General features: G+C 39.9%; 2 protein-coding genes across 6 annotated transcripts in view; one reads left to right on the forward strand and one right to left on the reverse strand.

Moving 5' to 3' along the window:
- The window catches only part of NEK6 (NIMA related kinase 6), a 103150-nt gene extending 96763 nt beyond the window's left edge, over positions 1-6387 (forward strand). Inside the window, exon 11 of one of the 5 annotated variants that reach the window (XM_074973436.1) lies at positions 4396-6387. In XM_074973436.1, the coding sequence (XP_074829537.1) occupies positions 4396-4416 (21 nt within the window). In that variant the 3' untranslated portion in view covers positions 4417-6387. Of the gene's footprint in view, positions 1-4217 lie in introns of all 5 variants that reach the window. The other 4 variants (XM_074973435.1, XM_074973432.1, XM_074973433.1 and 1 more) reach the window with 4 other exon arrangements.
- A 542-nt stretch (positions 6388-6929) lies between these two features.
- The window catches only part of PSMB7 (proteasome 20S subunit beta 7), a 40750-nt gene continuing 34461 nt past the window's right edge, over positions 6930-13218 (reverse strand). Inside the window, exons 7-8 of the mRNA XM_074973437.1 lie at positions 8812-8963; positions 6930-7145 (exon numbers count right to left, since the gene is read on the reverse strand). Of these exons, the coding sequence (XP_074829538.1) occupies positions 7034-7145; positions 8812-8963 (264 nt within the window). The 3' untranslated portion in view covers positions 6930-7033. The remainder of the gene's footprint in view (positions 7146-8811; positions 8964-13218) is intronic.

The following is a 13218-nucleotide window of genomic DNA, read 5'->3' on the forward strand; positions in this document are numbered from 1 at the left end:
GGTCACAAACAACTGGTTTATTTCTCAGTTGTCCTGCTCTGTGGGCAAGAAACATACCCATAATGTCCTGACCATAACAGACTCTAAATGCTGACCATCTCGTGTGCACATACATCGTAGGGTCTTGGCTTTAAGGGGTGCTGTGTTCCTGAAGAGACACCAGAGCGTCTGGTTTTCACAGAGTTTGCATTCTTGCTAAGCAACCAACTTAAAAAAAAAAATTATAAACTCTTCTAGAAAGTGCTGTTTTTCCAGACTGCCTTCATAAAGAGTAATTTCCATTTGCTGTGCTGTTATAGCATGCCCTTCATGATATGCCTGCTGGCAGTAGGAATTAGTGTAAGTTGACAGATGTGTTTCCTGTCTTTACAATTACTGTCTGTGTGCTTCCCTCTGGCACTGCTAAAGAGTGTGTGTAGTAGTGATACAGTCTTGGGTGAGAAGGATGGTTTAAAGCTCAAAAGCACCAGGTCCCAGAGAACTAGACTACAGATGGTGTTCATACACTTAACTGAATGCCTGACGAAGTCTGAGAGGGCTAGGCCTTCGGCTCTGGCTTATTTCACCGTATTAATTGCTGCTGTTACATGAAGCCACAAAGCTTAATGTTTTTATGCTGGAACATGACTGTAGTATGAGCCGTGTTTGCTTTAGTTCTTTACGGTATGAAGTACCCAAATGGTGACACTGTCAGAGTGAATGGCCAGGGGTGGGAGCAGATGGACTTCCTAAACTAAGCAAGCACAAAGTGAAGCTGGTTCAGGGAGCAGGCTACCACAATAGCCTCTTCGGAAAATGCTGTAGCTATGGGTGAAATTTGTGGAACGAGGCCTCATACAGAGTTTGTTCTAGCAGTAATCATGGCGTCAGAGGACAGAATGGGTGACTTAGTTATTTTGTATGTGAATACATGCACTCTCCTTCCAGAGCGAATGGCTGTTCTGCTTGCTCAGATTCCACCTCAGAGAGTAATTTCTTGAGCCCGCTCTAATGTTGTCACGGCCCGTTGGCCTGTGACCCATGTGAAAACGCAGCCTGCGTATCCTCACGCACTGAGGGTCGGAGTTGAGGTGAGGCTGACTCTCTCTCTTGCCCATGCCGTGAGGCTGAATGTTGCTCAGTCATCCTTGGGAGCTCATGGCTTTGCCTCTCTCATACCGATCTTGAAGCGAAGGTTGAGCTCTGCTAATGTGTTACACTGCAGGCTGATTTCTGATCCCATGAATCTCTCATGTACACCATGCTCTCAGCTCCAGATCAAATGAATAAACTTGAGTAATTAGAGAAAGGTGCCCTGCTTTAATAAAGCTCCTTAAAATGAATTGCTCCTGTTCTGGGGCTTTTTAAAGCTAAGCCATCCAAATATTTTCTCTTGTCCTGATAGGCTCCCTCCCTGGAACAGAAAACTAGAAATGGCCATAGTTCTCTGAAAACATCCACTCCACGTGCAGGGGCCATCAGAAAGTGAACAGAATGCTGGGAATCATTAAAAAAGGGATAGATAATAGGACAGAAAATATCATGTTGCCTCTATATAAATCCATGGTACGCCCCCATCTTGAATACTGTGTGCAGTATTTGCCCCATCTCAGAAAAGATCTATTGGAAAAGGTTCAGAAAAGGGCAACAAAAACGATTAGGGGTATAGAACGGCTTCCGAATGAGGAGAGATTAATAAAACTGGGACTTTTTAGCTTGGAAAAGAGTCAGCTAAGGGAAGATATGATTAAGGTCTATCAAATCATGACTGGTGTAGAGAAAGTAGATAAGGAAGTGGTGGTTGTTACTTCTCATAACACAAGAACTGGGGTCACCAAATGAAATTAATAGGCAGCAGGTTTAAAACAAATAAAAGGAAGTATTTCTTCACACAACGCACAGTCAACCTGTGGAACTCCTTGCCAGAGGATGTTGTGAGGGCCAACACCATAACAGGGTTCAAAAAAGAACTATAAGTTCATGGAGGTTAGGTCCATCAATGGCTATTAGCCAGGATGGGCGTCCCTAGCCTCTGTTTGCCAGAAGCTGGGAATGAGCAACAGGGGATGGATCACTTGATGATTCCCTGTTCTGTTCATTCCCTCTGGGGCACCTGGCACTGGCCACTGTTGGAATACTGGGCTAGATGGACCTTTGGTCTGACCCAGTAGGGCCGATCTTATGTTCCAACTCCCCAGTCTATCTGCTGAAGGGGATTTGATCAAGTCATTTCAAACACTTATTTGCAGTGATTATCAAGGCTTCATCTGTGACCTGTGAGTAGATAAGAATGGAAGTTGTATTTAGCTCTTGCATGCTAGGATGGTTGTTGGAGAAAATCTTTGCCTCTCCATCATTCTGAATCCGAGCAGCACAGTTTACCCTACCAAAAGGCAGCAGATTGATTTCACATAACTTTACATTGACTGCTTATTATTTTAATACATTCTAAAGAGGTTGGCATCATCTGAGATTAATAAAATACCATCCATCTTATAATTCAAGGTACAGGCACATGCTAAGACTTTATGTTTAGCTGTTATCAGATATAAACAGCATACACTTGTTTTTATCCCCAAAAGAGAGAGTCAAAGGGTCCATGGAGTTCACTATAGACTTCACTACTAATTTTAGTGAAAAGTGCTCAGATACTCTAGTAATGAGTTTATACTGTGGCCATAGCAGAGATGACAAAGCATACCATCCTCCTCTTCCGCTCCACCCCCCAATCCTAGGTAGTAAGGCTACATCAGTACCTGTACTTTAATAAGTTTATTTTGGCACTCTTCCCTTGTGGTGTGTCTCTTATATAAACACTATCATTGTTCACCCTGTACCATTGTGCTGCCATTCCTAGTGTTGTAATCTGCTTCAGGCCCAGAAACAATTGTCATTTTACAGGACCTACTGCCATTCAGAAGTGAAAACCTCAATTGTGTAAACCCAGCTGAAGATGTGTGCTTGATGGCTGCATGGTCATGCTTTTAATTACCATTAAAATAATTGGCACTGTGGCTACTGGGAGGATGTGAGAAGATCAGAGGCTCAAGGCTGTTTCTCCCCATGCCTCGGGGGTACGAGCAGCTTTCGGTGTCTGTATAATTAAAAGCTACAATCTTTCATGTGTACAATAAAGAGGATGGGGAAGTAGGGAGACTCTGGTCCTTCTGCATTTTATTACTTATAATCAGTGACCCATCTCTTTTCTCCACTAAGGTCCTGGAGTCGAGTGTCATTGTCACGCTGCTGTGTCTCGCACAGTTAGTGCTCTATCTTATGTCTAAGGATCTCAAAGTGCTTTTCAAAACTTAATTCAATCTTGAACTGGCTAACTGCCACTGATTTGCTGCTAGGATGCAATGCAGGATCATTATATAGAAGTGTGCGCTGAATAGAACTTCCTTGAATTGAACACCACAGTTCACTTCCATTTCTCCATCTTCACTCACAAGTCTTATCATGTGTCATCTCTGTCCAACTTGCAATGTTGGGCTCATTTTCTGTTCTTTCCTATGCTTTTCCCCTGCATCCAAATCCTGATCATGTCATTCTATGGCCCCTCCCACGTATCTTTTCCTATCCAGTTTGAGTTCCTTGTCCTCACTGTTAAAGCTAAGCTCAGCTCTAGTCTCCTACTTCCATCCCGACTGCTGTTTCACCTACTCTGCCTGCCTTACCGAACCCTTCATCACCGCCTCCCTCCCATTCATGATTCAGTGTCTCACCTCCTGTACATGAAGCAAACACATACTCCTCCTTCAGGCACCTGCTAACTCTTCTCTTCTCTCCGGTAGCCATCTGCCTGTGACTGGTCACCCCTGCTCTAACTCATTAAACATAGGGGGGGAAATTACCAAGTTTTAAACTAACAAAATGCTAAATGTAACTGATGAACCACTGGTTGTTGCCTCCTCTCTCCTGTATGTTATGTTTAGATTGCAAACTCTTTAGGGTACAGAATGGGTCTAAGAAGCCACAACTTAATGCACCAACTTAGTACAGAATATTAGACTTCAGTGCTATAAAGTGAATTGTCTGGGTAGGGACAGGTCATTTTACAAATAGGGAAACTGGACACACACACTTCCTGATTTGCCATGAACATATAGCAGGTGGAAAAGAATAAAGGAGTTGACACTCCAATCCAGGGTTCTTTGCATTCAAATAGTCCCTTCCCCTTTCCAAAAAGGAACAGGGTGGTACATTATATTTTCATGCAATTCTTCCTTCCTTTTCAGCTACGGGAATTGGTCAGCATGTGCATATACCCTGATCCAGATCAGAGACCTGACATTGGTTATGTGCACCAAATAGCAAAACAGATGCATGTTTGGACCTCCAGCACTTGAATCATCTGCAAACACTCTCTAAGAAAAGCCATCACAGCTTAGTCTTACTTGAATTTTTATTTCTCAGATGAAACCAACCGGTGCCTAGTCAAACTCAAGTGAGAGAGTTGAGCACTCGTAGCAAGATGCTCCATTATTTCTGCAGGTTATTTGACAAGGACTCTTACCAGGTGGTCATGCTTTAAAGTGAAGATTCTATGAGGTATTGCAAGCATTTTTTTTTTTCAAAGCCAATAACATATTACAGATGTAGATCATTTAAGGGTCCTTTCTTAAAACTGTTGTGTGTAATCTAGAATAGATTATATTAACAGGGGTATCTCATTGAGCCTTTGACACACCCCTTTATCTTAACTGTAATGTGAAATATTGAAATAATTCCTTCAGTGAAATCACTTTATACTAATGTAAGAATTGCCGTAGATTTTGTGTAAATTGTATAACTGCTACTTTGCCTCTTCTGCACATGGTTAATAGCAATTTCAGTTTTTAGTTCATATATTTTGAAAGCATTCAGCTCTGTGTTTTATCCCCTCCTTTGCAAAAATAGGAAGGGACGGACACTTGTTTGAAGTTTTTTTTATCTGAAAATTTAGAGTGAATATTTTGCGGATCCATTTATCTGTTAACTTGGTTATAGACAATGAGGTGAGTCTAGCATATACCTGAAAAGCATTGCTTCTATAAGCAATGTATCTTTATAAATGTATTTTCCCCTTTGGCATTAATCTTGTTAGGCTAAAAGTCTATTATAAAACCAGTATTACTCTAAGCCAATTCTGTTTTGGGGAAGATACTTTTACCAAATCCAATGGTACTTTAGCCATTCATAAATAAAATGTAAGGAAAGCAGTGTTTTTAAAACTTTTTTCAAACATAGTAATGATATTATTTACATTTAGCATGAAATAAGACCAATGCTTTGTGTAATTTTAAATAAGGATCAGCCCATACCTATTTAACTGTGAAAGCTAATTTATAAAATGTGAATTTTTATAAGAAACTCAAGCTGATTTGAAGGAGACATTTTGTTTAAAAAAAAAAAGTCTTTTAAAGACCTAAAAATTTTCAGTCAACAAAATTCATTCATTGAATCAATGATTTGTTTCATTAGAGACAATGAAAAGTATTCACTGCTTTAGAAACCAAACTTGCGGATTCACGTTCAAGTGTTTCCATTTCACCTAACTGTTCAGGGGAACTGCTGCAGTTAATCTCAAAGGACGACTCCCAGGGGAACTAAACTTGTACTGTTAGAGCGTTTCTTCTGTGTGAGGTAGAGTCCATTGCTGTCATGTTTGTGTGTGGGTGACAGTTGTTCAAGTGGTTAAATACAGCCTGTGACACCTTACTCTTTCAAAAAAAGCCCATAGCTGCTTGGAAATAAAATTAGGGTAAGAGGGTTAAATACATGTATATGCTTTGAATGGATTTTGTTAAACCTAATTCTCACTACTTAAAGGAAAACTGCAGTGCCCAGTTAAACTCCTTTCAACTGAATTTCAAAAGATTCGGCTAAAGGTATTCATTGCTGTGAATGATGCTGGTATCTCTTAAATGTAAGATGCCATTTTACTGATACTTCCTGCTAGGAAGTCCAGGCTGTTACTCTCCTGTGGGAGCCAGGATATTCAGTTCGGTAGGAGAGAGGCCAGAATGCTTCCTCCATTCCCAATGCTAACATGTTCAGAAATGATCAAGAAGCCAGATTTTTAGTGTAAATATAATAAAGATGGTCACCTTTGTACTGCAGGTTTCCTTTGAACTATAGTGGCAACTTACACGTTCATAGACATGGTTGTGCAATGCCTCTGTTGGTGTAATGTAGAATAAAAGTTCTTTGGCTGTCAAGAAGGCTCAAATTACTTGAGTGTTTTGATAAGTCTGGTCACTTCCTTGCTACATAAGATTATTAGTGCTTATAAGTAAATGTATTTTAAAAAGGTAAATTTTTGCAACTGTGCATTTTTAGATAAATAAAACCATGATTTACAAAATAAACAACTTCCTTTGTAAAAAAAAAAAAAAAACCTATATATGTGAGTCCAGCGTTAAGTAACAAAAAGTGTTTTGGTGCAAAATGACTGAGTCTAAGTCTAAAATTGTTCTTGTAAAGTGTTTATATTCCCCAATATCTGTTAGTTTCACACTGCATCAAGCTCAACTTGTAAGGAAATGGACTAAATCAAAGTTACACCAGTTCTGCTGACAAATTCTGCCTTCTAAGAACGTCTAACCTCTGTGCTGTTTTAGAGGCTATCCTGACTCTTTATTACCAATGTCTAGCTGTTGTTTTCTGTGTTGAAACAGAAAACGAAGCCACTGAACTTAGTGGCAGCAGGTTTTTCTGCTAGTCCTATCTTGACTACCCAAAGTACAGGTAGCAGCTGAGTCATGACAATGGCATCCACTCGAGGGAATGGCCCAACTCGCTGAACATCTACTTCAGACCTCTGCCCTGTGACTCACTCATAGCTTACAATGTCTAGGACGGCCTTTCAGACAGCAGATCATTAATAAGATTTTTGTTTGGCTGACTTCCCATTCCTTACGTACAGAACCAATCAACAGTGAAAACCAGAAAAAAACTCACTCCACAAATTGGTCAGAACCCATTTATTTACTATAAATTGAGGTTTTTCATGCAGGAAGGCTTCTAATATAAACCAGACATGGTTAACGTAGGAATTCTGTGTCACAATACTTCAGGAAGTGTCCATTGTTTGTACTGTTTCATCCACCACTTCAAGGTCCAGGAGAGCCACATTTTCTGCAAGAACAGCTGTAGTTCCTTTTTCACACCTGTACTTACCATACCTGTTGAAAAGATAATCAATGAAAGTTACAGAGCAGCTCCCCAACATAGGAGAATTTCCCTAGAACTGAATCCAGACAAAGTGGATATCAAAGAAGAGGTCATTAAAAAAAACGTTAAGGCTGAATCTTAATCAATCTAAAGGAACAGATGAATGGTGAAGTTACATGAAACACCTTACAATTTAAATGGAGAGAAGCCCCAGATAAGCCAGAAGTAAATGCAATAGTGTAATTTTCCTGAATGGTGCATTTTGTAATCGATGAGCACATTGTTGCAGGTGTCCCATTCAGGGACAGCACTAACTTTCACGGTCAGTAGCAGAACATTCTGCTACATCTTGCGCAACAAAAATGTTAAATTTACTTTGGCTTTCTAAACACTCAGCAAGCCTGAAAGACTAAGGCAGTGACTGTCTGTTACTCACACCACATCTGATCTTAGCCTAGAGGCCGGCCCCACACACACACAATATGATTGTACCATGGAATTCAAAGTTATCTGAATTACTCTACAATTGCAGAATTCTCTCATGGACTTATATGAGCAAGTTCCAGCTGAGAGGGAACTCAGTATCACATCACATGCAGGCTTGTAATGGAAAGTCTAACAGACAAGAGCTGTGCAATTCATACTATGCAAGTAGAACTACTATGAATACACTGGACTGACTGGCGCTGTGCCTTTGCCTATTGTTTGCTTTAAAGAAAGGTGAATTTTTATTTCCATTCCACTATTTCTGCAATAGTATGTAAGACTGCACAACCACATTACACCCTGTGTAAATATACATATTGCAAAATCTTTCAACTGCCTGCAGGGGCTGTGACTCACTAATTAGGCAATGCTGTGTGCAGGAGGGACTGCTGCATGGTTAGCAGTTAAACTTTCAGCTGGTCTCTTACCCAACTAACTGCACCCACATTTACTTACTTTGGAATTACACCTCCTCCATGCCTTGAGTATTCCTAAAAGTTTCTGTCACTTCTCTGAGTTCAATCATGAAAACTGAACTGTGGAATCATACTAACAGAGGGTAGGGTGGCTGTACTTAACTAATTTCTTGGAAGTTTAAGTTCAGAGAATTCAAAATGCATCAGCTTTGGCTTTGAAGGAAGAAAGAGCAACAGCATAAAACGGTTTGTCACATTTGTAGTTTTACACACAGCATAGTGAAAGGAGGGCTATGGCAGGATCTGTCTTTTGCTGTAGCCTGTCAAACTAGGGAGCTGGAGAACATAAATAGCACAAAACTCTAGGTGGTGAAAAGGTCAAAAGAGGGATGTTCCAGGGGAAAGGAGCATCGCTGACAACCTGCAACATTTGTTCCCCTAAATTCCTTTTCTTTGCATTATACTGACATTTTTTTTTAGGCCCAAGTTAGCCATAGAACAACTGACAATCCCTCCCATGACGATTTATAGAAAAACCTCTACAGCCTTCTGTGTTTTAAAGGAAATGCTACTGATCCAGAGACTGCGTTTAATATCAGCAACCATATGCAGAGTCTATTCTCCAAACATGAGTGCGCCCTTCCTCTGAGGGCAGGAGCTAATGGTGGTGGTGGACACTGAAAAAGCAGTATCAAAATGTACTGGGAAGGATCTGACTGAAATGTCTGGAATGTTAGGGAAAGACTGGACAATAGGCGGCTTCGGAAATACTAACCTTTCGCCTTTTTTGTTGGCCACATTGTAAGGACGGAGAAAATCCAACTTGTTTTTGCTTATAACACAGAGATCTATGTTACTGCCGGAGCCCAGATCATTGAATATGCCAGCTGCGATGGCATCTCTCACAAGCTGTTTGGCTTCCTCTTCCTGGAGGGGGGGGGGGGGGGGGAATATAAAATAAAGCTTATCTAGTTTACCAACTCCTGTAAATGTGGAAATCGTGCAGCACAGTATAGCTAGACAGAAACATTCTTAAACTGTCATTTCATTTAAATAAAAGGGAAAACTAATAATCTAATGTACAGAAGGAGCAAAATTACAAATGATCAAATTAAGGGGCTACTTTCTAGAGGTTACTGAAGTGTGATTCAACAGGATCACTTGCCCTATTAACTAAGACAATACTATCAGATGGAGTTGTATATTTCTGTACATGGCCTAAGTTGTCTAAGGTAGAAACACAGGCATCATCTTTATAATCCAGCATAGTGAATCTGAACAATGGCCAGCACTACTGAAAGGGCCGGCTTTCCAATCACGATGAGCGCCATCAGTGGTACATGTCAAACCGATTATAATGGTGTCAGGGTGAAAAAATTTAAGAAACGAAAAACCTTAAACTATGAAGGGGAGAAACTGACGTTCATAACGATTTACTATCTTCCAGACCTTAAATACATACATGTACAACAATCTATAATGCAAGTTTCCCTGTAGTGCCGTGTAAACCACTTGCATACAAATTGCATACTAGTTTAGTTAAAGACTGCCTTGAGTAGAGACGATTTAATCATCCTCTATAGTACGAAAATGATTTGTATGTTTTGTAACACTGCCAACCTGGTTCGCAAAATTTATTCTACTCCTCTGAATAGCTGCATTACAGGGGAGCTTTGATCTGCACTGCATCATAGCTAGCTAATGTTTTCATATTCCAGTGTAGTGCACAGGAGAAGAGTATTAAAAGAAAAACATTGATAAAGACAATTTGAGAATATAAGATTTATAGCAGGAATGGGAGTATGGCCACTTTTATATAAAGCCAAGTGAAGTGTGTATTTGTAAATACCGATTGTTACAATTTTTCAATTTAAATGGACTATAACTACGGCTGTTAAACGAATGTGAAATCCATTTATACTTTTGTCAGTAGTACGGACACTCTACTGTGCAGTTTCATTAACTAGTTCAGAGTTAATGAAGCAGCACGATTCTACTCAGCTCTAGACTTGGGTATTCTAGGAAAGGAAAGATAATGCTTGTTTCAAGTGGGGGAAAACCTCCTCAAATCTAATTCCTATTATGGCTAAAATTATCCATTACTGTTTTAGTCCTACATAAGTTTACAAATGTGTATTTGAGATACCAACATACTACTTTGCATAGGATTTCTAATGCTCAAAGAGTTTGCATTTCAAGAACATGCATGCTTTAAAGAACATACCATACAGACACCTGACTTACACAGTTTCTCAGAGAACAATTCAAATTTCCTCTATTTAATGGAAATTATCTAAATTACCTTTCAGAGAGAGTGCAGTAAGTTCCATGCGTCAGCCCAATGCTCGCCTAGTGCTCTAAGCAACAAAACTCTCCCCCAGAGAGCACATGACAAAAAAAAATCTATTTAATTGTATACACAACTACAACAAAAACCTTCATTGAATAACTGGCCTCAAACTATGCATTCTGTACAGCAAGTTGTGGCCTGAAAGGATTCGCATAATTGTAGCTGCTCTGTAGCAGAAAAGGGAAGCCTATTACAGCTACATTAGCTCCCTCTACAGACTCAGCACAGGAAAGAATTAGATTTCATTTCAAATGCAACTCCGAACTGACAATCCCTGACAAGATCCAGGGATGTTACAAACAATTTTGGACGCCATTAGGTATTGTGAGACGAAGGCGAATCCGCAACTTCACACTGTAACTGAACATACGGCATTAAAGTTGTATTGAGGTGACAAAGGTTCTTTTACTGGTCGAGTGGTTCATCAGCCTGTTTCACATACATCCAGCAGGAGCTGGAAAAGGCTCACAGTTGGACAAGATGCAGTCCCAAGCTGAAATTTAACAGCTGTCTCATGGTTCACCTTCTCTGCCATTCATGAGCACAAACCATCCCTGTAGCAACCACAGCAACTGTTGTAAAAGATGATGATGGTAGGAGGATTATTATATATAACTTTTCCTTATTCCAACCTCTGAGATCACATTTAACAAGCCAGCGCTCTTCAAATCACAACTTAGGACCCACTGTTCCCTCATGCTTCGGGGAGGAGCGGACTAAATAGTCCTCCACACACACACACACCGTAATACCACAAGCGGATGTCCTAGGAATGCTTGCTTATTTAGGAAAAGCCACATATAAATTTCATAAATCCATGAATCACACCTCTGGGAACCAAAAGAGCAACTGATTGGTTTTAAAGTCAGAGAGATTAAAAAGAACCCACAAAAAAGATTCATGTACTATTCAGAGACGGACAGTGGTCTCTGACAGACCAAATGGTCCTCAGAAATTAGAGACAATCACTGAAGCCACTTCTAAAAGATGTTCCCTCATTTGGGCTGACTAGGATTAGAGCTGGGACAAATGTTTTTTTTTAAATTGATTTACTGGCCTGAAAAAAATGTTTTGTTTTTGTTTCCTTCCATTTCAGTACTGGTCCCCTCTAATCTCTCTACACTGTAACTGGAAAGATTAAGCCACTCCAGGCACTGTTGGGATGAGAAATTTGGAGCCTGGTTTTTGTTTAAAAATACCTGGAGGCTGGCTTGTCTAGTGTGTTAATTATTGCTTGGCGGCTGACCCTTGGAAATTGTTCACTCTCCCCTCATCCTCAGAAGTCACTCCTGGGGAGAGGAGAAGAGTCTGCAAGTGTCACCCAGGCAGCAAAAATTCATCTGACCACTGATAATCAGCTGGTAATGGATAGGTTTCTTGCCCAATACCAATTGTGAAGTAAATTCAATGCTACTTGGTACAAATGGGCTGGATACACCAGTGTATTCAAAAAACAAAACATACCCAGGTACTAAAATATCCACTCATGATGAAATGAGGCAAAATGTGATTTTTAGGTATTAAACACAAACAATTTAATCTCCTGCAGCAATATATTAAACCTTAACCACCTGTGAACCCCTTTCACTAAAATGTCAAGTCTTGAAAACCCCCTCCTAAAAATGAATGGTTCCAGGGATTTTCTCCTTTACCCGAGTATAAAAGCAGCGATCTTAGAAACATAAAATTTGTTTTTATGACATGCTTATTACACACACTTATTATTGATCATTACAGTATTTTTATTGCATTATGAAAACAGCAACAAGCTTTCAAGATCTCACTGTTGTAGCTTGTATCACTTTGAATAAGCCTGTTATAACTAGGTTTCATCAAGGACTATCAGATGTGAAACAGCATGAAGGTATTTAAGAAGCCAATTCAGAGGTCCTCCTACATAAACAATCAGCAGTCCAGGCAAATAACGCAACAAAGCTTACAACAAAGCTTAAACTTGTTCTTCATAATAATTTTAAAAACAATACTGGCTGCCTATTTAATTTTAAAAACAGCAAAAAATATCCACCTCCCTTTCCATCTTATAAAGGAGTCTTGAGGTTTAAATTTCCTCAGTGTGATAGAGATGCTTGCTTTGATCTGCTTCACTCTTGGACGTTCAGGGGCTCTGTGCTGCTGGCACCGTGCTGCCAGGGTCCCTAGGGACAGCTCTGTCCGCCATTAGGGAATTTCCCCCCCCCCGAGAACCCCCTGTAACAGTTCACAAACCCCAGTTTGGGAACCACTGCCTTAAGGACACAGAAGACAAAGTACTATCTTCTTAATGGCCAAATAATACTTACATTAATACATTATGTGAATTTATACTCATCAAGGGGAAAACATTACTTAGGACCCAGTCCTGCAAACTCTACTCTGTCAGAACTTTTACTTACGTGCCAGTGCTAGAATTAACTTCAACTGGACTTTTGTCTGAGTAGACACTGCAGGATTGGGCTCTTTGGTGTGTAAATCTCACCTTGTGAAGTTGCTATAATTACACATCCAGTATACTATTATAACCCCCACTTTTATAATTTACTTCCAATGCATTAGCTCAAGGAACATTTTTAAAAAATTATTATTCTCTGACTTGAACAAACAGAACATGTTAATTCAGACAAATGTAACAAAACAATACTAAAAACCATGACTCTAATACGCGTATAGGAAATTCCAAGTCAACGTTTTATCCTTAACTCACCAAGAGGTGTTTAGTTATTGCAGACCTTTCCAACACTGTGGCGATGTCGAGTTAAACATGACGTACAACCAAGGCACAATGGAGCGACTGAAATTTGAGTCTCCAAAGTTACCAGTTTTATCCAAGCTCTT

This window comes from Natator depressus, chromosome 16 (genome assembly GCF_965152275.1).
Source record: "Natator depressus isolate rNatDep1 chromosome 16, rNatDep2.hap1, whole genome shotgun sequence".
NCBI classification, from domain to species: Eukaryota; Metazoa; Chordata; order Testudines; family Cheloniidae; genus Natator; species Natator depressus.